This window comes from Trichoderma camerunense (genome assembly GCF_050948025.1).
Source record: "Trichoderma camerunense strain CBS 138272 chromosome Unknown V8C40scaffold_1, whole genome shotgun sequence".
NCBI lineage: Eukaryota > Fungi > Ascomycota > Sordariomycetes > Hypocreales > Hypocreaceae > Trichoderma > Trichoderma camerunense.
This window is the reverse complement of record NW_028145369.1, coordinates 1,881,098-1,903,672: the sequence shown is the minus strand read 5'-3', so window position 1 is coordinate 1,903,672 and position 22,575 is coordinate 1,881,098. Positions and strand designations below refer to the sequence as shown.

The window sequence follows — 22,575 nt, the reverse complement described above, 5'->3', positions numbered from 1 at the left end:
ATGTGACGGCTTGTTGCAAGCGTAGTCACAATAGTCGCAACGTAATTTCTTTACAACGCCGGCCTTCTCTTTGGCAACATTAGCTCGATGACGGTTCGAGTCAAGATACCGTTCATATTCGTATAGTTTAGTAGAAGTATGTCCACAGGGTGAACAATAAAAGCGTCCAGATGCCTTTGCTTTGAGTGTGTAACGACGTTGAGCTTCGATGATCCTAGGGCGAGAGTATTTCTTTGAACGAGCATCAGCTGCACGTTGACGTTCACCTGCTTAACACCCTTTGAAACGTGCTCGACGTTCTTCGCAACATACTGGACACGGTTCCAAAGGTGTCCAATATCGTTGCGAATCTTTGCAAGTGCCCGTTTCTCATGGGCATTGTCGTTGGTATTGGCACCATGGTCCACGATGGGATTCTCGAGGTACGCCCTAGTACGAGGCATTGTCGCGATGTTGACTTTGACGTTGTTGATGTGAATTGTGCGTTTTTCCGTCCAGAATGACTTGGCTGTACTTCTCATTACAATTTGTACTAAAATGATAATATCAGCAGCTACTAGAGAAATGCAAATATGTTATAATACGTACGTAGGTAGGAAACGAAATGTTGATTAGTCTAAGTTCTAGTATCTACACAGGATGTCTGTTCTTGTTTACATATATCAACGCCACAAAGAATAAGCTTCCGAACGTCTTTCCATGTGTGTCATTCTGTTCCTTCCAACAAAATATAGTCGCTACCATTTTCTTTTTATCTGCTACTCTCTTCTACTATCAGCTACTTCCTCTAGTATCTGCTGGCACTGCTATGTTTCTTCTTACTTCCAGTAGCTATTCTAAATTGAACTGTTACTGAACACCAAAGGATTTTATAGCTGGTGAATTACCATGCGAATATCTATGGATCGGGACATGAACATAATGGAATTTAGTTCAATAAAAGTGGCCATTGTCGCCCTTGTTGCTTTACCTTTGATCGTTTGTTTGTTTGGTTGTTGCTTTGCTCTTGATCAACTGCCCTAGTGAGGATTACATGTGGCTGGCAATAGGAAATCATCCCAGTGCTACGGTACATCTTGGTGAGTTATTCCTACAAGTCCAGGGCTGCAATCTCAGCGAGTTTCTCAAAACAACAATCAATTGCTTTAACACATTAGGTGTACCTCTATCACAGTACGTAGATATTACTCTATAAGCCTAACCTCTCGCCTTACCAACAATTGTCGCAAATTCCAGGAGCAAGACGATGAACCAAGGTCGGATACCGTATGCAAAAACATGGCAGCAAGCATTCACAGTGGAACAAGGGCACTTGGTAGTTCAGGATCGCAGTATTGTTTTCAACTAAGCAAATCCATTTCTCAAAGCTCAAGTTCCAGTGACAGGTTTGCCCTCCTCCGCGAAGCCCACTATCTTTTTGCAATCTGATTCCAATCTGGTCGTCAATCTCCTTGATAAAACTTTTCATTCTCGCGTCTAGTATACATATCAGCTGCAAACCTGTCGTCAACCCCTTCTATCTCTGATGAGAAGACCGCGAATCGACAAAACTATGAGTGTTTTTTGTATAGGTGTTTCTTTTTTTATCCACTTTCGGCTTTTACTACCGGCTGCATAAACATCTATCATGCTGAGGTTCTCACAAATCCTTCCACCGGGAGAACTATAGGAAAAAAGAAAGAAAAAAAGTAAAGAAAAAATGATAAATCAAAGGTCGACGGCAAAACGTGCCTCGTATGCATTATAGGATAAAATCAATCGTTAGCGGGGGAATTAGGTGAACTGCAAGAGAATTTGGTCAGTCATGTTCTAATGGGTATAACAGTCTCGAGACTCTCAAATATGACTCACTATTGGTTTCCAGATGCTCCCGGCCCAGGCGTCCGAGGAGAAAATGACGGAGATGTGGGCGAGTAGCTGGGGCTGGTGGGAGACTGTTGCGACCCAGGGCTCTTGGAGAAGCTTGGGCTCGTAGGCGAGTAAGCTTCTGGAGATGTCGGAGACCACGAGGGAGAAGCAGGAGAATATGACGGAGAGGTCGCGCCAGCTCCATGCAGATTGGGAGAGGCCGGGCTGTAATTGGGACTAGCAGGGGAGTAGCTAGGCGATGTGGGAGAGTTGAACTGAGCCGGCGACGTTGGCGAATAGTGCCTTGGCGATGATGGGGATGCAGGCGAGTAGCTTGGCGACGTAGGGCTGTAATTGGGGCTGGCAGGGCTTGTCGGTCGCAGCATCGGTGAAGTTGGCGAGAAAGACGGCGAGGAAGGACTGAATGACGGAGATGTCGCGTATCGGCCGATGCCGCCGTCGATCATGGGAGACGTAGGAGAGTATCCAGCGTTGGGCGATGACGGAGAGTAGCCACCCATACCAGAACTGAATGGCGAGGTTGGAGAAGTGCTGAAGGGGCTGGTTGCTCCACGCATTGAGTATGGGCTCATAGATCCTATACCACCAAAGCCGCCGCCACCATACTCGGTTCCAAATCCAGCTGGTGTTTCTGAACCCGCTCCCTGGATGGGCGAGAAGTTTCCAGCAGCAGGAGAGTTGAGACTGAGGTAGCCAGAGTCGGCCATGGGAGATCCAGTATCGTAAGGTGTAGCCGCACCCTCGACTTCTCCTTCCTTGACAGGCATGCCTGGCATGAGTCCCATGCGAGAGTTGTCCGAAATCACGGTTTCCAGCATCTTCGGATCCAGGAAGACGTCAAAGTGACCAGTTCCCATGGGAGCCATCTGGCCGAGCATAACGTTTTCAGAAATGCCACGGCAGTCATCAAGCTCTCCCGTAGCAGCCGCCTCGAGAAGAATTTCGACCGTCTCTTCGAATGAACATCGCATGAGTGCGCCAGTATCAGCACGGTTGATACCGTGTCGAGTGACAGCAGATATACTTCCGCGGTACGTCATAACATCGCAAAGTAGAGCAATGTGTCGATGGTTGACGTAGGAACCGTCAAAGGCCAACACAGCCGTCAATTCCTTGACAAGGGCAGCTCGCGTGCCCTCAATGCCAAACACTTCGACAATCTGCCACAGGTCGTTGGTGTAGGTTCGCGTAGGATCAACTCCTGGAACAGCCAAGACTTCGCGGAGGGCTGAACCGCTGGTATCCAAATACCATTGTGTGCAGCGGACATCGTCCTTGAGCGCGAGTTCAGATCCGTCAGTAGCTTCAACAAGACAAGTGCCCTTGGTCAAGAAAGCTCTTTCAACACCAGGCACACCTCGCAACGTCAGAGTGTCCAGAAGATGGGCTTCAAGGCGCTTCAGCATCACATCGTCCTCAATCTTCTTCTCTCCATCTTCGTCCTTCTCGTCGTTCTGTCGAATGGTGCGGATTCGAATAACCTGCTCATCGGCATTGTTGTCGCTGAAAATGACGGCCAAGTCGTTGGGGTACTCCTCCTTGATACGCTGAGCAACATCGTCAACCTTGATTTCCTTGTCAAGCAACTTTTGCCTGTCAAGTGTGATACGCAAGAGCCACCTCGACTGTTGATCGATAGTATCTTGGCTGTCATCGGGAATCAAGAAGTAGGACTCGACCATATCGACATCCTCTGCAATGGTTGTAGATTGGACATCCGGATCATAATAGATCTCAGTGACGGCAGTGATTGATCGGAGGTTAGTGTACTCAACCAAACTTCGCAGCTTCTTCGCTTGCTCTTGCTTAGCCAGTGGAGTATCAAGGTACACAGCCATGCCGGGGGTCTTGATGTTCTTGGCCAGATTAAGAATTTCCTTGAGTCGGGGCACACCGAGCGTGACGTTCTTGGAGGACACACCGGCAAAGTGGAAGGTGTTCAACGTCATCTGCGTGGCGGGCTCACCAATGGACTGGGCAGCAAGGACGCCAACCATTTCACCGGGGTTAACAAACGATCGATCCCATCGGTTTTGAAGTTCGCCAAGGACGTGATCAAAAGCGAGCTTGTTCAAGCGATGCTCCTTGACCACCTCCTTGAAGGCTAGCCGAGAACGAAGAAGAGACTTAAAGAGGATGGTAGCACTAGCATCTGCCTCCTTGGAAATCGGATCGTCGCCTCGAACAATCTTGAGCTTGCTGATGACGTTCCTCACAACAGGAATGACATCAGAAGGTCTCAAGTTGCTTCGGTCGTTTGCCTTGACGTTAAACACGCGCTTCGCTGTCTCGATCATACGACCAATATTGAGAGGGAGCTGCATCGACTCCTCGCCCATCTTTGAGCGATTGATCTGCCGCACTTGACGGCGATCGGCAAGAAGTGCATCCCATTCCTCGTCAAGAAGAGCCATGGAAGCCTTGTCGCCGGTCAATTCGTTACCATACTCGTAGTCCTTTCGGAACCACTCAGGGGGGTTGGCTAGATCAAGTCGATACTTCTTCTCGAACGCCTCGTCGGACATCTTCAAAATGCCAAGCTTCTGCTTCTCAATGCACATGGCATCAAGACCGTCTTCACCATACAGGAATTGGATGATGTCACCAAGAGAGTTGCGAACCGTTCCGTCGTATTGAGCATTGAGATCTTCCAGAGCCTTGACCAGACGTCTCTGAATGTAACCAGTTTCAGCTGTCTTGACGGCTGTATCAATGAGACCTTCACGACCAGCCATGGCGTGGAAGAAGAACTCGGAGGGTGTAAGACCACGGAGGTACGAATTCTCCACAAAGCCACGAGCCTCGGGTGAGTAATCGTCCTTGGTGAAATGAGGGAGCGTTCGGTATTTGAAGCCGAATGGAATACGCTTTCCCTCAACAATCTGCTGTCCAACAAGCGCCGTCATCTGAGAAATGTTGATAGATGATCCCTTGGAGCCGGACTCAGCCATAGTAACGGCGTTGTTGGAATCCTTCAAACTCTTCTGAGTCGTAGTACCAGCCTGGTCACGAGCCATGTTCAAAGCCATGGAAACCTTGTTCTCGAAAGTAGCTCGGACATTCATACCAGGCAGCGCCTCCAGCTCGTTGGCGGTAGCCATTGCCGTAAGCCTGGCGACCTCTGCCTTTTGGGTGTCAATATGTACCTGAACCTTTTCGATCGTCTGCTTGTCCGGAATGGTATCACCAATACCAATGCTGTGGCCCTCTTGCAGGAGCCAGTAGGAAACCACTTGCTGAACGCCATTAAGGAACGCCATGGCACCTTCTGGTCCCAACTCATTGTAGCAGAGATGGATTACACCACCTGAGGCGGAACCAATGTTCTTCTTCTTCATGAGACCATACATGAGCTCGCCAGCCTGAATAAGCAATCCAGTATCCTTGAGAGGAGAATCTGACTTGTCTTCGGGGGCATGTAGACTGATCTCTTTGGGAATGACCATGCTAATGATCTGCTTGCCAGTCCAACGTGGTCTCGGCTTTAGGATAGCGGGCTGCGGAATAACACCATCCCAGTTGGGGACCCACAGCATGAGATTCATGACTTGGTTCTTGTCGAGGAAGGTGTCACGTCGGCAAATCTTGTAAGCGCCGGCAAGAGAGTCCTGCACAATACCCATCAAAGGACCGTTCTTCTGGGGTGAGACGATATTGTTAGGGACCAAGCACAGCTCCTTGACTTCGGCACGAGTTTCCTCGCTCTGAGGAACGTGGAGATTCATCTCGTCACCATCGAAATCGGCGTTGTATGGAGAAGTAACCGAGAGATTGAGTCGGAAAGTAGAATAAGGCATAACTCGAACACGATGACCCATCATGGACTCCTTGTGCAGCGAAGGCTGTCGATTGAAGATGATGTAGTCGCCATCCATCAGATGACGCTCAACCTTCCAGCCATACTCCAGGGAGATCTGAGCTGCGCGTCTATGGTGTCGCAAGTCGATACGGGTTCCGTCGGATCTGATAACGTACTTGGCTCCAGGATGCTCGTTGGGACCGTTTTCGACCAATTGATGCAACTTTCCAATGTTGTAAGGCGTGACTGTCTCAGGATAAGTCAGAGTCCTGGCAATACTGCGAGGAACACCGACTTCGTGCAGAGACAGGTTAGCATCTCCCGTGATGACTGTACGAGCAGAAAAGTCTACACGCTTTCCCATCAAGTTGCCTCGCAGACGACCCTCCTTTCCCTTGAGACGAGCACGAATGGCTTTGACAGGGCGACCACTCTTTTGCAAGGCACGAGGCTGTCCCGCAATGTCGTTGTCCATGTAGGTTGCAACGTGATATTGAAGCAGCTCCTCAAAGTCTCTCGCAATATGCTGCGGAGAGCCCTCGCGAATAGCTTGCTTGACGTTTCCGTTGGCACGAATGATATCACCAAGCTTGTAGGTCAAGTCGTCTTCGTTTCGCATGCCAGTACCGGTGCCGTCCATAGAAATACTAGGACGGACTGGGGGCGGGGGAACGGGAAGAACAGTGATGATCATCCATTCCGGACGAGCGTAATCCGAGTTGAGACCCATGTTACGCAGGTCACTCTCAGAAATACGACGAAGGATGCTATGGGCCATCTCCGGAGTGATGGGAGCCGTTTCTTTCCGCTTGGGACCATCTTCTTGGGCCACCTCGAAAGCGGCCTTCAACTGAAGGGCAACCTGTCGCACTTGAGGCTGCACATTGCCACAGCCGCCATGGCTTTCCACGAGGGCGGGCTTCATGCCAGGCGCAAACTCTTCGTCCTTGTTCTTGTCTGCCCGGTCCTCATTCTCACATCTCCGCTTCTTCTTGCAGACAGCCCATACGCGCTTGAAGCGGAGCTTTGCATCTCGAGTATTGATTGCTGCGACAAACTCGGGATCGCTCTGGTAAAGTTCAGGTTAGCATCCAGTGAGGCAAAGGCTTCATGGAAAAGAGAAGACCAACTTCATCAGCCAGCACTTTACTACAGTTGTGGCAGACAATTTCCAGGATCTTCTTGACTTTCTTGATGAAGCCAGGGTGGTACACGGGCTTTGCCAGTTCAATGTGTCCAAAATGACCAGGACACTCGCCCATAGCCTGTGTGCAGGTCTTGCACTTGAACTGTCGATCGATCGAGCCGAGAAGAGGGTCGTTGAGGCCACCGTCGCGCGGCTTCGTGCCGCCTTCCTCCATCGTTTCGGGGTACAGAATGTGTGCCACGCTCATGCTTTTAATCTCCTCGGGAGACATGAGTCCAAATTGGATCTCCTGCACCGTCTTGAGCGGAGCGCTCGAGTGGGTGAAGTAGAGGTTCGCCATTTTCGCGGTCGGTGCGAGATTTCAATTGAACAAATCACGGAAGTCGAAAAGGATCGGTGAGGGCGGCGGATGCAGCACGCGCCTCGCAGTCGCGGCACAGGTGCAAAGCGCGAAGAAAAACACTGGAATTTTCAAGAGGTGACAAGTGCCTATCGCTGGAAACCGAAGAATCGATGACAGAAGCGGTTGTGCGTTGTTGAGAGATGGCGCCCTCTCGATCGCCAGTCCTGGCCACCAGGCCCAGGAGAACCTCACGGCAGGTCTCCCCCGTCGCCACCAGCTCTAGGGCCGTTTGAACACGTAAATCGCAGGTCGGAGGCTCGTATCGTCGTTTTCGGGGAGTTTCCAGGTGCCAGACTCGATGCCTGACACGCTTGGTGATGAAGTTGAGCCGTGAGCAGAGTTTTGTCGTGGTTAAGGCGAGACGATCAGAAGAAGCCTGAAAGTTCTGGACGTGAGGCGGCGCTTGGTGCCTCGATGCCGCTAAGCCGTGTTGGGACCACCACCTCCTTGCGCCCGCATCAGTCGGTGCCTCAGGCCGCAAGAAATCAGGTTCACTTTTGCGCTGCACTGTGGAAAGGAGAGTGGCAAGACAATAAAACTCACGCCATTTGCTTGGGTATCATAGAGAAAAATTCTCACTATTTTTGTCAGCAAGGAATCTTAATCACACTCCCTAAAAACACTGCACGCTCCTTTTAGCATGTTACCGGTGTGACTCAGCTCCCGGGCTCTTGGTTTCACATCAGCCTCACATGCTGGTTCACTACTTCACGTTTAGTCAAGGGAGCCGTATTATTGCAAGTGTCGCAGCGAGATGCAGTGAAGACATTCAGTATTTTGTTTATCTGGTTCTTCAAGCTAGCATCGGCTACTTTTGCCACACTTCTACCTACCTGTATCTGCTATTACATCTATTGCGACCTATTCTCTTCTAGTATCCGCTACTATTGCTATTCTCTTCTAGTATCTTCTACTATCGCTACCTCTTCTACTCCGTAGTAGTTTTCAGCACCCCAAATTTGCTATACAGCATCCCATGTCGCAAATAATACCAAACACAAGACAAGTATAATTGTAAAAAGAAAACATTTGAGATATATAGCTATACTAACGGAGACGAGAGAAATATAGCTCTAGTAGCAAATACTAGAGGAAGTGTGTAATTACCACTTCCGGTAGTAAACCAACAGCCTTCTTTCATATCCAGCTTCGATACCCAAACTCAACGCAGTCATAGGGATGCTTAATAGTCCCTCCCTATTTTAAACCACAGACACATCGTAGCCACAAGATTTCATGTCCTCCAATATTCCCTCCAGCGGCTGCGCATATGTAATGTCGTACACCTGTTCGGAGGAACCGCTGCCTGCCGTGATCATACCGACAGGGCGTCGCTCCATATCCCAAACGCAAGCGCCAGAATCTCCTGGTATTGAGAAGGGCTCTTGAAGACACACTCTAGCGGGTACAACTGATACTATGCCCCATGCCTCACTCTCGCGCTTTACGCCGCCTGGGGTTTCTGGATGGCGAACGATCGACTTCAACGTATTCCCAAGGCCCAACGTAAATGTTCCCCTCAATCCATATTTTATCACCATCATTGACTCATTCTCAGCGGTGCAATCGGATTTGAAAATTTGGTCGGTTGGGACGACACTGCTTTCCATGGTTTGGCAGCCGTATTCCGCCTTCATATCCATGACCACTTGTTTGCGTCCAAAGAGCGCAGTGAGAAAGTCAACGACCGATCCAATATCCACTTTGTTCTTTATTAAACTGAGAGGAGATTGGTGGGATCCTGGAAGTAGTTCGACCAATGCCCAGTCTCTTAACCATTGGGCCCCAGGCTCGGCTGCCGTAGTATTCAACTCAGGCGAGTATAAAAGCTGACCAAAAACCCTCGAGGAAGCGACATCGAATGGCGTTATGGCTTGTTGGAGAGAGAGGGCGTTCTCCGCGCAAGGTGAGCAGGGGATCCAGCCATTAAAGAAGTGTTTAGAGTCTTTGCGGTAGCTTGATATTCTGTGCTCCAATGATTTGACCATGTACTCATAATACGGCTGGCCCACTTGAATGACATCTTTGAAGGGAGCAGACTCTGGGCGACAGTATGTTTCCAAACCGCCCTCTGTTTTGGAATCAATTACCACGTGTCTGCAAGTCAAAGCCAGGATTCTGGGCTCGGCTCCAGGAGAAGATGGCGACAAAGAGAGGTACAGGCCTTTCGTGCCTGTAAGAGAATCTCTGTGCTTCATGGCGATCGTGGTGCCAAGCACGTCAGAGAAGTTTGTCCACGTAGTTTCATACATCCAGTGGTCGTTTTCTGGCATTGGTCCGGAAAGGAGCTGAAAGGTTTTCGGTGAGCCTGTCTTGTTTGTAGAATCGGCAGAAGATTCGACAGTGGCGTCGGCGGTAGAACTTGTCTTGAGCTGATCCGCGGTGCAGAAAGTGACCACAGATTCGCGTATTTCGCAGTCCAAGAAGATACCATACCTTGCAAAAATAGATTTGCATTCTCTTGCGATAGCATAACCCTCGATCCAAGGTAGCGACCCAGGGGTAACAGCTACCATGAGCGTGATAGGGTTTTGCCCATTGATACAGACACGTAGAATATCAATGGAAGTCCAGTTGGCCCTGCTGAGAGCTCGTAAAATCCCGACCCTAAGCGAAGACGATGCATCATTCCACAGCCGATGTAAATGCGGGTAGCTTCCAACCGGGCGAAGCACATAAAGATTAGGATCCGCATAGGAATACCAACCCCTGATACGGTCGAAACTATATATATTTACCCAATCATGTGTGCTTGATCGTGCGACGAGGTTGGGGCAAGAAGGGAGCCCCTGGTAGTAGAGCCGGCGCTCTTCATCAGATGGAGGCCCCCGGAATAGTAGTTGCTGCATCGTAATGTTGGAATGTTTCGCTTGAGATACCAGATTTGGCTGAGCCTTTGCTGTGTGGGAATTTTAGGGCACCGACATGTCTTATATAGCTGATAAGACTGGTGTGAAAACTCTCATTGCTTGCCTATAGCGGATCTATCAGGATAAAGTTTGGAGGATGATACCAGAAAGTAGAGGAATATATACCTAGGTAGCCATAGTAGCAGATAGTAGCAGATAGTAGCAGATAGTAGCAGATAGTAGAAATATGTAGCGATAGTAGCAATAGTAGCGGCTATTAGAGTAAAGTATCGAGAGTGGCATACCTACCTATATTTAGAAGCTGGGTATCTACTACCTGTTGGACAAGTAAAAAGTGAGGCGAGAAAGAATGGAAAGCTTCTATTCCGACACTTGGACCTTACGCAATGGCTGAGGTGCTGGCTGTCCATCAAGGTGTGGAAAGTGTTGAGGGTAAAGGGGCTGTGAAAGATGTGATGTTCATACAAAAAGCATATCGATGAACCTGCAATACTTTCTCCAATATATGATACTCTATATCCCATGCCATCGTAACCGCTGCCTAGCGCCATGATTTGTTATTTCCCATTTGTTTGCCGGCACCAGCAAGGTATTAAGAAAAATAAAAGTAAAAACGCCATGCAATCAAGTTCCAAATCACTTCTTTTTACTCCTTCCTCCTCTCGCTCCAGCCCCTCCCTTCTTGCGCACAGGGGCGGCAGATTCAGCTCCAGCGCTTAAATCAGCCTGGCTTTCTCCCGGACTCCTTCGGCGCATAGTTCCGGTCGAAACCGCCACGAATTCGTCTTCACTATCGCTCTCGCCCAGGTTGAATAAGATGGGCATGCGAAAATTCTCCAAATCATCCCCCTCTTTTGCATGATCAGCCGACAGCACATCCACATCCTCGTCCTCGGCGTCAAGCCGTCTCCTGTGAATCTCTTCTTGTGCATATATATCGAACTCGTCCTCTCTCTCCATATATTCCACGTTTTCTTCCACCTCGGCAAAGTCTGGCGCCAGCGCTGACCATTTTTGAGGACTGATGACGGACCATATGTATATTCGACCAGTTTCCAATCCACATGCCGCCAAGAGCGGACGAGAAGGGTGCCACTCAATAACGCCCTGCTCCTCCTTGGGGTCCTTCAACATACAGACTAAACTGCCGTGATTCCTCTCCCAAACGTAGAGTTCGTGATTGTTGTACGTAGACGCGGCCACGTATTCGCCCGTTGCGCTAAACGTAACATGGTTCCAAGACAGTTTGTTAACCACATCTTGGAATTTATGTTCGAGTGGCAACTGTATTGTATCCGGGTCGAGATCTTCCACCGAGAGATTTGGTATTCGAAATGTCCGGATGATTCGATCTTGTGAATTTACCAGCAGGTCTCGGCCGGAGCCTGTTATTCGCATGGTGGTGATGACACCTGTGCATATCTTTTCTGTGTATATGATTTCGAGCGTCTTGGCATCGATAATATTCAATTTGCCTTTACTCGTTCCTGCGATTATGTGGTCGCCGGTCGCTGTCCAAATTGCAGACGTCGTCATCTGCTTGGCATCTTCTTTTGCTTGCTTTTCTTTGAGAGCAATATCGCTGTCGGTGTTTGACCGCCTCGGTGCTGACGGTAGAACGCGCTTAACGTCTACTGGCTCGGAGATGTCGACTAGGAGTGGCTGCTCTTCGAATAGAGACGCGACGAAAAGATTACTAGGTGAGAAGGTGAGTAAATAGGGCAATGGCGCTGTTTGCAATGCAAGATGCAAGATGCACATACTGATTCTCGGGGTGAAGCTCTGCCATGTAAGCTGGAGCCCGGAAGCGCACCTCGCGATGTCGCTGCCCGGTCTCCAGATCCCAGAGTATGGCCTTCCAGCCTTGGCATGTCGATAGTAGATACCGCCCACACTTTGACCAGCTCAGGAATGTGATGCTCTTGTTATGCCCTCTCATCTTCAGAGCAACACCCATTGTCTCCAGATCCCAAACAACGACGGTTCCATCCACCCGGCCGGAGGCAAGGTAGTCGCCCTTGCGGTTAAATCTCAGCATCGTCGCATGGCCGGATCGGATCGTGCTCGTCATGCTCTCAGGATAATCCTGGAGGAGATAGTCGTCGGAAAGAAGGAGATTCATCGTGGCGGTAACAGGGCTAGGGCTACTCGAGACAAGCAGAGCAACATGGTCGAGGAGACGCGAGAAGGCTGCGAGCTCAAAGCACAAATGCGAAGCTGCAAGGCTGATGAAAAGAAAGCGCCACGCGAGGGGTGAATCTAATATTTCACGACAAGGCGTGAGTCTAACGCGGAATTGAGGGACCTGAAAATGCTCCACCGCGGGGATGTGCCGCTAGCATGACGCACAAGTATTCGGTATCGCTGTTTACGCTCAAATGAGTACAAACCTTTTCTTTTACAAAAGCTCAGGCAGCTTTCGACGGATTTCGGAATGGCGAACTCAAAGTACGGTGAATTCACTCCGGGTTACGTTGTCAAATGCTAAAAGATGGTCTAGGTTTGAATATGTTCGAAATTTCGAGCAGCCAGACTCCCTCTTGCCCAATACATGGATTGTAGTACGCATAGATGGCAGAGGATTTACCAAGTAATGACTCAGATGAAACGGGACTATTTCCATAGTATCTAACATTTTTATCCAAGGATGTGTGCCAAATATGAATTCGAAAAGCCAAATGACCGAAGAGCTCTTGATCTTATGAATGCGGCGGCCAAGGCAGTGGTGACTGATATCCCCGAGATCACTATTGCCTACGGAGTAAGCGACGAGTATAGGTAATTATTTTATGAGTCGAATACCTGAACCATATCTTATAAGTCTAACGCTCCTCAGTTTTGTATTTCACAAGTCCAGCAACCTCTTCGAGAGGAGAGCGAGGTGCGAAGCCAGAACCTCGGGCTACCCTACATTCGGATCGACTGACAAAATTTCAGCAAACTCGTCACCACAATTGTCTCTACATTTACAGCGAATTACGTCTACTTGTGGCCAACCTATTTTCCAGACACTCCTCTCTCATTCCCTCTCCCGACCTTTGACGGTCGAGCGGTCTGCTACCCAACAGTACAAAATCTTCGTGATTACATGAGCTGGCGGCAAGCTGATTGTAAGGATTCCAGCGATCAACAACGGATTATTTTTTACTGACATAAAAGGCCACATAAATAATTTGTACAACACAGCCTTCTGGAAGTTGATACAACTAGGAGGCCTCGACAACAAGGAGGCAGAAAAAACACTTGCAGTTCGTATTCTCTTTCCATATTGCACTGATATACTAACTTGGTTTCTAGGGCACGCTGGCTGCGGATAAAAATGAAATACTGTTTTCTCGGTTCAAAATTAATTACAACAATGAACCGGAAATGTTCAAGAAAGGAAGCATTGTGTTTAGAGATGTGAGGCTCCTTACGGATGGAAACTCGCGTATCAAGGGCTGACAATTAAATGCAGTATGAACTGGCTGAGCCTAGCAGTCACAATGCCGCCGCCACAGCAGATGCCCTTGCGGAGCCGGAAGTGCAGTCGAAATCACAAGCCGAAAAGGACAAGAAGCGCAGGGCCAAGGCGAAAGTGGTTGTGGAACACTTGGACATCATCAAGGATGAATTTTGGGATAGACGGCCCTGGATTTTGTCAGGCAAGCCTGGTCAGCCTGGCAAGGCGTCCAAAGAAATATAAACTTGAAACGCTGTCTATTGGGTATTCCCTGTGCTTTAAAAAGATAGCCAAACTCCCTGCTAATGCGCCATATGTGATCCTGCTCTTCTAGTTTTCCCATTAACTACCTGAAGCCTTCAGCTTCTTCAATTCTTTCCTCCGTCGCTTTTCCTCCTTCTGAGCACGCCTAAGCGCCTTGTCCCCTGCCGCACTACTACTGGAGTCTGATGTATCCTTCTTCGCCTCGGCTCTTTTCAATCTCCTTTCGAGTTTTGCTGCTCTTCTCAGGGCGCGCGCCTCTTTCCGTTTCCTCTTCTCCTCTTTCCGAGCTCTTTTCTCTTCTTTAGTTTCTTTCTTCGACTTTGTGGATTTTGTGCTCGTGGACTCTGTCTTCTTCTTCTCGTCGCTGTCATCAGAATCCGTGCTAGTCGAGTCGTCCGTCTTTAATGTGCTGAGAGTTCCCTCCAGGAATCCTCCCCGGACGAACGAGGCGTAGATGGAGTATTTCGATACGCTTCCAGGGTCGAGTGCATTGAGCTTCCCAGTCTTTACGGTCTGCTCGACTTTGCCTTTCTTGGACGTGTCGAGACCCTTGAGCTGTTCATCAAAGGCATCCATCCACCATAGATCGCTTGTAAAGTGTTTTGTATTTCCTAGACCCTTGGTGTTTGTCTTTCGATTGAGTAGTAGAGGCTTCGCTAGACCAATTGCGTCGTCCGTTTTATGTAGAGAATGGCCTGTTCCGCGCCATCCTTGGGCGGAAAGAAGCGCATGCGCATCCATTGTGTCGAAGGAATTGGTGGTACGGTTGCCGTACCTGGAAATTAGGAAATGGCGGTGCTATCGTGGGTGATAATTCGACATGAGGCCCGAGAAGTAAAATCTTAACAGCTGCCCGTTGAACCGCGCTGGTGGCTGGCCGCTTGGGTAGGAGAGATGGGAATTTTTCTAGCGGGGCCGCTTATCGAGCGCTTATCAGCCACCTCACTAAACAATACTAGCGTTTCGCACTTTGTTAGACTCCACAGCCTTATAAGGAAAATTAGTTCGCTGCAAGTCAACTCTTCTACATCCTCTGGGTGGTCTAGTTGGTTCATGGCGTTCGACTGTAATGGGTAACATCTCATCGAAAAGTCGGCGGTTCGATTCCGTCCCCGGAGAACAATTCTCCCCGGAGAAGAGTTACATTTTTTTTTGCCTTTTTTTCGGCTTCTCTTTTTTATTGCGTTCTTTTCTTTGAATCATTTTTCGCGAATGAATAAAAGAGAACGGCGTCTTCCCATTCTGTCCGTAGTACTTTTGAGATCAAAAAGCCCTTTGTAACGTGCTTCTGGTCGGTTCTGACCAAATGCTCGCCACATCTTATTAATGCACTAAATCACTGCCTGTGCTCACTAAAAATAGAGCTGGATTGATGGTGAGACATCCATGATGCGGTCAGCAATGGACTGTCTCTCACATGCATTTTGCTCATAGCGATCTGCATGTTTTTCCATCATTTCCCCGCGCTGTTCAAATTGATGCTTTGAAGTCAATTAAACTGTCTTTATCCGTGTCTCGCTTCCTCACACGATTTAGACCGCCTTGGCTGAAGGATTCAATGGCCCGGCAACAGCCAATTAATGCTTGTGACGTGTGAGGTGCCACTAGCCGCTGTCAATGCCTAATGCCAGACATTCAATCAACCGTCTTCTTACATCAACAAATGCTTTTGACGTTTAGATCATCTATTTGACAATTATCGACCATAGAAACGACGGCCAAAGAGATAAAGGCCCGTCAAGATGGCGCCACCATGCGCAGACCCGCGGCAGGTCATCATCGCTTTAAATCCTGCTAGGCGAAAGGCATTGCTGGCCCTTGTCCAAGACATCATCTCTTACATGATTTCTGAGCTACAGACTCACCCAGACGAGCTTGGATCCATTGCTCCTGACGATGAAGGCAACAAATATGATGAAACGCCGCGCTCGGACTCGCCGGGGAAGACGGGTACCTCTGTATCTCAGGACGAGAAGCCTCAGAGCTTACCACAACCAAGAATCAAGACCACCAGGCAAGCCGAGAAATCCTTAAGAGCGGCATTGAAATACACTTTGGAATGGAGGGACGAAGTCGTAACCAAGCTCGAGGAGATTGTGAACGTGGAAGATACCCAAAAAATTGTGGCTGAGAGGAAGACCCGGCGTGAGATGTTGGACAAGAAGCAACTTGAGATGCCCAACGATCGACAGCTCCTCGATATAGATGGAGAACCGGTAGATGAGACTGAGGATGTCTCTATGCTGCAATCAGCATATAAACCGATACCCACTAGGCTGACGACCATCCCGGTTGAGGATCGAGAGGAGGCGCTTGCCTGCGTGTTGCTGTTGCTCCTATCTACTGGGAAGTATTCCGCCCATTCTCGTGCTCTGGTTCTGTACTTGGCATCATCTTTGGAGTTGTCTAGTACGTTCCTTAACAAGGCGGAAGCGGAGATCGCCATGTCTCTCATGGAATCTTCAACGGCCAACAATGACCAGAAAGAAGCAATGTCAGCCGATGCCGAAGCTGCTAAGCGTCGACAACAGAACAAAGTCAGCCGCTTTTGGAAGGTTGGGCTGGCATCTGTAGCTGGTGCTGCGGTTATTGGAGTCACGGGAGGCCTGGCTGCTCCTCTTGTTGCTGGAGCCATTGGAAGTGTACTGGGGGGAGTCGGCTTGGGAGGTGTTGCGAGCTTTCTCGGCATCTTTTGGATGAATGGGGCTTTAGTTGGGACCCTGTTTGGAGCTTATGGCGCCAAGATGACTGTGAGTTGAGATGTTTTGCCTTGACGGAAGAAAATATATGTGTATACTGACATACTCTCTCAGGGTGAAATGATGGATAACTACGCAAAAGAGGTGGAAGATTTTCGCTTCCTGCCTCTCAAAGAAGAAGTTACTACAGATGTCCCGGAGAATCTAACTAAAGAGCAAAAGGAGCAACGTCGCCTGCGTGTTACCATAGGAATCAACGGCTGGCTCAACTCAGAGGATGACATCAAGAAACCTTGGCGCATTCTCAGCACTGATACGGAAGTCTTCGCCCTGCGCTATGAGATGAAGGTTCTTCTCAGTTTGGGAACCGCACTGAATGACCTCGTCCGCTCTTTTGCCTGGACCGCGTTCAAGGCTGAAGTCATCAAGCGAACTGTTCTGGCGACCCTTTGGGCTGCTCTCTGGCCAATCCAGGTTTTGGCTGTTGCTTCTAACGTGGATAATCCGTTCAATCGGGCAAATAACCGATCTAGAAAGGCTGGGCAGCTTCTTGCTGACGCACTCATCAACAAGGTTCAAGGTGAAAGACCCGTCACACTTATGGGCTATTCGCTTGGTGCCACCACGATCCATGCTTGTTTGCAATCCCTCGCTGAGCGTCACGCCTTTGGTCTGGTCGATACAGTGGTCATCATTGGCACACCAGCCCCTTCTGATCCTGCCCATTGGCGGGCCATCCGACCTGTGGTGTCTGGGAAGATCTTTAATGTCTATTCAGAGAACGATATGGTCCTTGGTTTCGTCTACCGAATGCACAGTCTCGCACTTGGAGTCGCCGGTCTGCAGCCAATCAAAGATGTCCATGGCATTGTGAATGTGGACTTGAGTGAGAGCGTTAGCGGCCATCTTCGGTATCCTTCTCTTACGGGCGAGATTTTACGCAAATGTGGCTTCGTCAACGTCAAGGCTGGAAAAGATATCGAGAGAGACGATGTAATCCAGATGAAAGATAAAGAGGAAGACCTCATTGACTTCGGAGATGGTCATAGCAACAAGATCCATGATGGAGATAGGTCTGCCGAATCTCTTCATGGCCTGACAATTACGCCTCCAGCTCTTATGTCACACACCGAGCCCGCCAATCCACCGCTTCCGAAGCGGCCAACTAATGATTTCGAAGTCGAAAGCCCGCGTCTCCCTCCGCGGAAAACCGAGTCTGCACCTCCTATTGTACAAGATACAGACGATGTTGCGCCTCCTTTACCCAGACGCCAGACGGCACCATTGCAGCAATTGACAATCCCCCGACGCCCGGTCCCGACAACGACGGTGTCAACGATGGTGGAGGAACCGGCTAGCCCAAAAACGCCGCTCACCCCCCAGTACGATTCTGATGATGGGCACCATATGTCTATCACGATGGTGAATAGAGATGAGGATGATGATTAAGGTTTAGTGATGGCCAAAGAAGCATACTCTTAGGTTAGATATATATCTAGATATATTCGACAAGTAGCAAGAATATACGAGACTCTAGATATATGTACCAACTATAACAGAAGTAGGGGCAGCAGAGGAGAGGTAATAGTTTTAGAGGGGAGTAGATAATACTAGGAGAAAGTAGCGATAGTAGATGATAGAGGTAGCCAGTACTAGAAGGAAGTAGCGATAGTAGGTGATAGCAGAAGAAAGTAGCGGTAGTAGACGATACTTAAGGAGGCAGCTCTCTACTACAGATATCCAATACCTTGAAGCTGTCAAAGTTGATTATCTTTGTACTAATGAATACTTTACGTGATGTTGTTGACATGAGCGAACGGATCTAATATCACGGCTGAATCTATGCAATTGCGGTCAACGCCTTTTATTATCCCTAGCTACCATTGACTGTCGATATCTGGTCCCTTCCATCACAAAATCCTGTGACAGCTATCTCCATCCACAGTCTTGTTCTCAAGGCCAACGACGAGAAGGACAATCACCCAGGATTTGCTTAGTTGTCGGCATCATCCTTGCGATCGACATCAGCCACTTTGGTGGAAATATCATCACGTTTTCCGTCGCCATCAGCAGAAGCCACTGCATTATCGTCGGCATCGGGCACTCCGTCAGCGTCGCCAACAGAAGACACTCCGTCATCGTCATTGGCCTTATTGAGATAGTCATCGATGCGCTCAGACCACTCTTCGATCTCTCCTTTGGCTTCGTTGGCCGCTTCCATCGCAAGGTTTACACGTCTTTCCATGTGATAAGAGCGGTGAAGTAGGACGAGAATGTCTTCCTTCATGGAGGCAATGTCTTTCTTCATCGAAACAATGTCGGCCATTAGGGGAGCAATTGCTCGCTTCAAGAATTCCTCCAAAAAGGCCTCCATAATGTCGTTGCAAGAACGTCGTTGTAGAGTATTGGGACTTTGGGTAGCTAATATCGGGGCAGGGGAAGCGGCGTTCAGCTTTATGCAAATCGTATGGACGGACACAAATGTTCTGATGACGTTGACGAGAGCTTGAGCCACAAGATGAGGCTGGCGATGGCTTGACGACGTTAGAAGAGTCTGGTCACGTTGGAGAGAGATTGAAGAGCTTGATTACCTTGAGAAGCTTTGAAAGCTATGACAATGTTGATGGTAGCTTGGTGCTATTCAAGAGGGAGGGGGGGCCCAAAGTTATAAATTGATTTGCGACCTTGAACAGAAGGGAAGCCGAGAGAAGAAAAAGAAAACAAGAAAACATGGGCAAATGTTGAGATAAATTAGCTCACAACGCGTTCACGCGTTGAGTGCATGGCCAGCTGTCGAGAGTCAATGGGCAGCCGTCAACGCCTCCCATACATGCAGTCGCCAGATGCCACCGCTGTGAATTCATGGCCAGCTGTCTGGTATCTCCACATTTCTCCTTCTCTCTCTCCTCCTTCTTTTTTCTCCTTTCGAGATCTCCTCCGCCTCCTCCTTTGTATGATTTTACCCCGTTTCTGTCGACATCGGTTTACTAACGCTACCTACAACCCGGACGACGGTAAACGCTGCTCAAGATGCCCCGACTTGCGTCGCTTAATATAAGCGATTTAGGGATGAACAAAGATGATGAGCACTTTGCCGATGGTGTGGCGTGTGTCCAAGCGTATTGGGCATTTTCCCTTGACATGAACCCGAAAGACCGCGAAACGTTACGCAGGATCATCGTTGATGGGGAATATAAACACACCTTTTCATCTAGGAGGCACCCGTCGAGCCACCGCCTGTACAGAAGCAAGCTCGGCGTTTCGGTAGGAGGATGGGTTGTCATGCGGACGCTATACAAGAATTTGTCGTACGAATACATAAACAGGATGACAGCAAGAGGGATCACTGTTCCAACAAGAGATCACACCGAACGATACTTCGAATTGATGCCGCCTGTGACCATGCCGACAGAGTTTAACATGAATACGGAGGACGCACGCCGCTACGCAGAAAACTTCCCGAATTTGAGACAGATACCAACCACGTTCCGGAGACTAGGCGCGGAAACCGGAAGCGCAACGGTGGCGATGCTGGAGCAACTGAACGCTCAAATACTAAGAGAATTTGCCCCGGTCGTAGCCCAGCCGACAACAACACCAGCCCAGCAGGGTACCCAAGTCACAAGGAAGACACCGAACAGACGGCGACGTGGCAGGCGACCGGGAGCGGCGTCGACAGTGGCTACTCGAACCGCTCCTGAGACGGTCAATCTACATACCGCCGACTATATTGTTGAGGAGGCAGCGACATCGCAAAGCTTCATACCACTGGATCCTCAAATCACTAGTCAATCCGTGGAGAGCCGTGAACATGAAGTTACGCCACCGGGCGCGGGCGCCGTCCCCTCGGCACCACCAGCGGCGCACAGCGCGGCCGTAGCACTCGAAAATATATTCCCGAATGCTCGAGGCCGGGTCCGAAATCACGAGGAAGCTTTTGGAAATCGCAGCAACGGGGTGACGTCCGACAACCATGGCTCTGGAACATTGCAGACGGCCGATTTGGAGATGGATCCGGTGGCCGCTGCTCGCAGAGAGGGATGGACAGAGGGATGGGCAGAAGGATGGGCAAAGGGGTGGGCGGAGGGGCGTGCAGAGAGGGATCAAACGTTTATCCCATGGATTAATGCGATGTTAGAATTGGTTAACGCGCTGCCGACGGAGTTGTTGCGACAGCGCCAGTAGTTGGATTCGCGACGGAGTTGATGATTGACTCTGGACTGGGAACGAAGGAAATTTGAGATGGACTGGGATCGATGGGAACAATTTACTCTACTTGCTTGCTAACGATTTTACCATGTGGTTTGACGGCAGCATTAGAATTTGGTCCTTTTACGGGCACGGGTTGGGGATTTAATAATGGCGATGGATATGGAGGGAATAGGGGAAAACGGTGTGGACTGGGATCATTAGGAACAAGTTATGTACTTCTTTGCGAACACTTTAATCATATGGCATGACGAGGGCGTCATAGTTTCATCGTTTTATAACATCTGGGGAGGAATTTGAATGTGGCAACGGGTCTATATGTATGTTTTTTGCGAATTTTACAGCTGAGTTGAATTCCAGGCGTAGCACGTAAGGTTAATAAAGCGCCTCAACACCAACAAAAACTTTGCAATATGTATCACAGCTGTGTATATTTCTTTGTTTATCACGGATTAATGAAGGTTTTCGAAAGGAATATTTGCCAAAATACATTTATTCAAGGTCTTTGGCGTTTGTATTTTATTGTGGTAAAGTAAAGAAAAGAGGTGGGCAAGTCGCTCAGCCGTCACCAGCTGCTTCATCACTTTGCTTGACGAATGGATGGCCGTTTGATTGGCCTGAATTCGTAGGCTAAACTTAATTCACGTGATTGAGATCACATTTCCAACTAGAAAAGCCTCTCTTCTCTCTCTCTCTCTCTCTCTCTCTCTCTCTCTCTCTCTCTCGTCTCTATTTTCTTCCCTCTTCAGCTCCCCTCGTCCCCCATTCAGGTATGCCAATGTTCTTCTTGTCCTGCCTTCAAAATGTCTTCAAATGTTTTGACATCTTTCTAATATTTTTGCTAACCACAAGCTTAGCCAGATCCAGGGAGACAAAGAGCAGGGTACAAGATTCCGCAGAGGAGAACCACACTGAAACCGAGCTCACTGACGACGCGATAATGCCTCCTGTTCACCAGTCGTCAGGGTCGGCTGAAGCCCGACACATGGATCCAGAAGTCGCTCATTATGCTCGCTAGAACCGAGAATCTTATGCAACTGTGGCCAAAGCACTTTTACAGGACCCTCAGAACCAAGAGCAGGCGGCCATGTCGATGATTAGGGTGGCGCTCGGAAATCCCAACATGAGCGACAGCGACATTTTCCGCGAGGTCAATGAGATGATCCCCGACGCATCAATTGACAAGGCCGTCAAAGACGTCATCAAAGACGAACTCATCAAACTGGATCCCCAGAGAATGAAGTATTTGTTGGTGAAGTTGAAAGCCATAAGCCCCGGCAAGGACATGAACCAGATTGTTGAAGAAGTTTTTGATGACTTTTTCAGTGAGACACCCAACAAAGAGGTCACCAATGAGGCCACCAATGAGGCCATCAACGAGGAAAACATCGATGGACAGGGAGTCTCTTCAAACGCGAAGGCTTTGCTTGAAATATGCAAAGCCATTGCTAAATTGGATGCTAAGATCGATAATCTTACGGAGTATCACAAGACTGGAAAGTGGCCCGACAATTGAGGTTACTCGTCAAGTCTGCTGCTTTTTGGCATCAGGCATGGCATTCACCCTCTATGGGACGAACACGGGGGTTATGGTATCTTCGGTATCTTCGGTATCTTCTTGGAGGCAATTATCTGGAAATCGTATGGGAAATCGTATGGGACAAGGTAATGACCCTAGCAGTCATCGTTGGCATATGACGCCGACAGCCTAGTAGCCTCATCGGAGCTTTAATAACATGGATCGATTCAAGTGTCTTCTCACAAACTTTGGTAGCACTAAGTGAGTACATGGAGTTCGATCATCGTAGCAGATAAGATACAGAGGAAACGTCACCTAGTTCTTTCAGTATCTTCTTTTATCACCAATTCTCCA

At 49.0% G+C, this 22,575-nt stretch overlaps 9 protein-coding genes and 1 non-coding gene across 10 annotated transcripts; 4 read left to right on the top strand and 6 right to left on the bottom strand.

The window, feature by feature from the left end:
- Positions 1-50: 50 nt before the first annotated feature.
- V8C40DRAFT_260549 (uncharacterized protein) lies at positions 51-443 on the bottom strand (the record flags this gene model as incomplete). The annotated part of the gene is made up of 1 exon (XM_083219154.1): positions 51-443. The coding sequence occupies one exon, from the start codon at positions 441-443 to the stop codon at positions 51-53; it is 393 nt and encodes a 130-aa protein (XP_083079226.1).
- Positions 444-1,019: 576 nt separating this feature from the next.
- Positions 1,020-7,607, bottom strand: V8C40DRAFT_230253 (DNA-directed RNA polymerase II subunit RPB1). Its single transcript, XM_083212666.1, has 3 exons — positions 6,799-7,607; positions 1,852-6,737; positions 1,020-1,782 (listed from the first exon to the last, which is right to left on the bottom strand). Exons 1-3 carry the CDS (start codon positions 7,153-7,155, stop codon positions 1,755-1,757), a joined length of 5,271 nt encoding a protein of 1,756 aa, XP_083079225.1. The 5' UTR covers positions 7,156-7,607; the 3' UTR covers positions 1,020-1,754.
- Positions 7,608-7,778: 171 nt separating this feature from the next.
- V8C40DRAFT_279370 (uncharacterized protein) lies at positions 7,779-10,192 on the bottom strand. The gene has a single exon (XM_083221221.1). It carries the CDS (start codon positions 10,065-10,067, stop codon positions 8,421-8,423), a length of 1,647 nt encoding a protein of 548 aa, XP_083079224.1. The 5' UTR covers positions 10,068-10,192; the 3' UTR covers positions 7,779-8,420.
- A 171-nt stretch (positions 10,193-10,363) lies between these two features.
- Positions 10,364-12,312, bottom strand: V8C40DRAFT_230249 (WD40-repeat-containing domain protein). Its single transcript, XM_083212665.1, has 2 exons — positions 11,852-12,312; positions 10,364-11,784 (listed from the first exon to the last, which is right to left on the bottom strand). Exons 1-2 carry the CDS (start codon positions 12,208-12,210, stop codon positions 10,725-10,727), a joined length of 1,419 nt encoding a protein of 472 aa, XP_083079223.1. The 5' UTR covers positions 12,211-12,312; the 3' UTR covers positions 10,364-10,724.
- Positions 12,313-12,489: 177 nt separating this feature from the next.
- V8C40DRAFT_230248 (tRNA(His) guanylyltransferase) lies at positions 12,490-13,902 on the top strand. Its single transcript, XM_083212664.1, has 8 exons — positions 12,490-12,536; positions 12,589-12,678; positions 12,735-12,866; positions 12,925-12,969; positions 13,026-13,198; positions 13,248-13,336; positions 13,386-13,490; positions 13,546-13,902. The coding sequence occupies exons 1-8, from the start codon at positions 12,523-12,525 to the stop codon at positions 13,771-13,773; spliced, it is 876 nt and encodes a 291-aa protein (XP_083079222.1). The 5' UTR covers positions 12,490-12,522; the 3' UTR covers positions 13,774-13,902.
- V8C40DRAFT_230245 (uncharacterized protein) lies at positions 13,692-14,663 on the bottom strand. Its single transcript, XM_083212663.1, has one exon. The coding sequence runs from the start codon at positions 14,533-14,535 to the stop codon at positions 13,873-13,875; it is 663 nt and encodes a 220-aa protein (XP_083079221.1). The 5' UTR covers positions 14,536-14,663; the 3' UTR covers positions 13,692-13,872.
- Positions 14,664-14,825: 162 nt separating this feature from the next.
- V8C40DRAFT_t22 lies at positions 14,826-14,913 on the top strand. Its single transcript has one exon. It is a non-coding gene; the product is annotated as a tRNA-Tyr (tRNA).
- A 266-nt stretch (positions 14,914-15,179) lies between these two features.
- Positions 15,180-18,260, top strand: V8C40DRAFT_230244 (uncharacterized protein; the record flags this gene model as incomplete). The annotated part of the gene is made up of 2 exons (XM_083212662.1): positions 15,180-16,544; positions 16,608-18,260. Coding segments are annotated over exons 1-2 (2,339 nt in total), but the record flags the coding sequence as incomplete, so codon positions are not given.
- Positions 18,261-18,486: 226 nt separating this feature from the next.
- Positions 18,487-18,867, bottom strand: V8C40DRAFT_260542 (uncharacterized protein; the record flags this gene model as incomplete). Its single annotated transcript, XM_083219153.1, has 1 exon — positions 18,487-18,867. One exon carries the CDS (start codon positions 18,865-18,867, stop codon positions 18,487-18,489), a length of 381 nt encoding a protein of 126 aa, XP_083079219.1.
- Positions 18,868-19,523: 656 nt separating this feature from the next.
- V8C40DRAFT_279362 (uncharacterized protein) lies at positions 19,524-22,218 on the top strand (the record flags this gene model as incomplete). The annotated part of the gene is made up of 3 exons (XM_083221220.1): positions 19,524-20,569; positions 21,564-21,651; positions 21,721-22,218. 3 exons carry the CDS (start codon positions 19,524-19,526, stop codon positions 22,216-22,218), a joined length of 1,632 nt encoding a protein of 543 aa, XP_083079218.1.
- Positions 22,219-22,575: the final 357 nt, after the last annotated feature.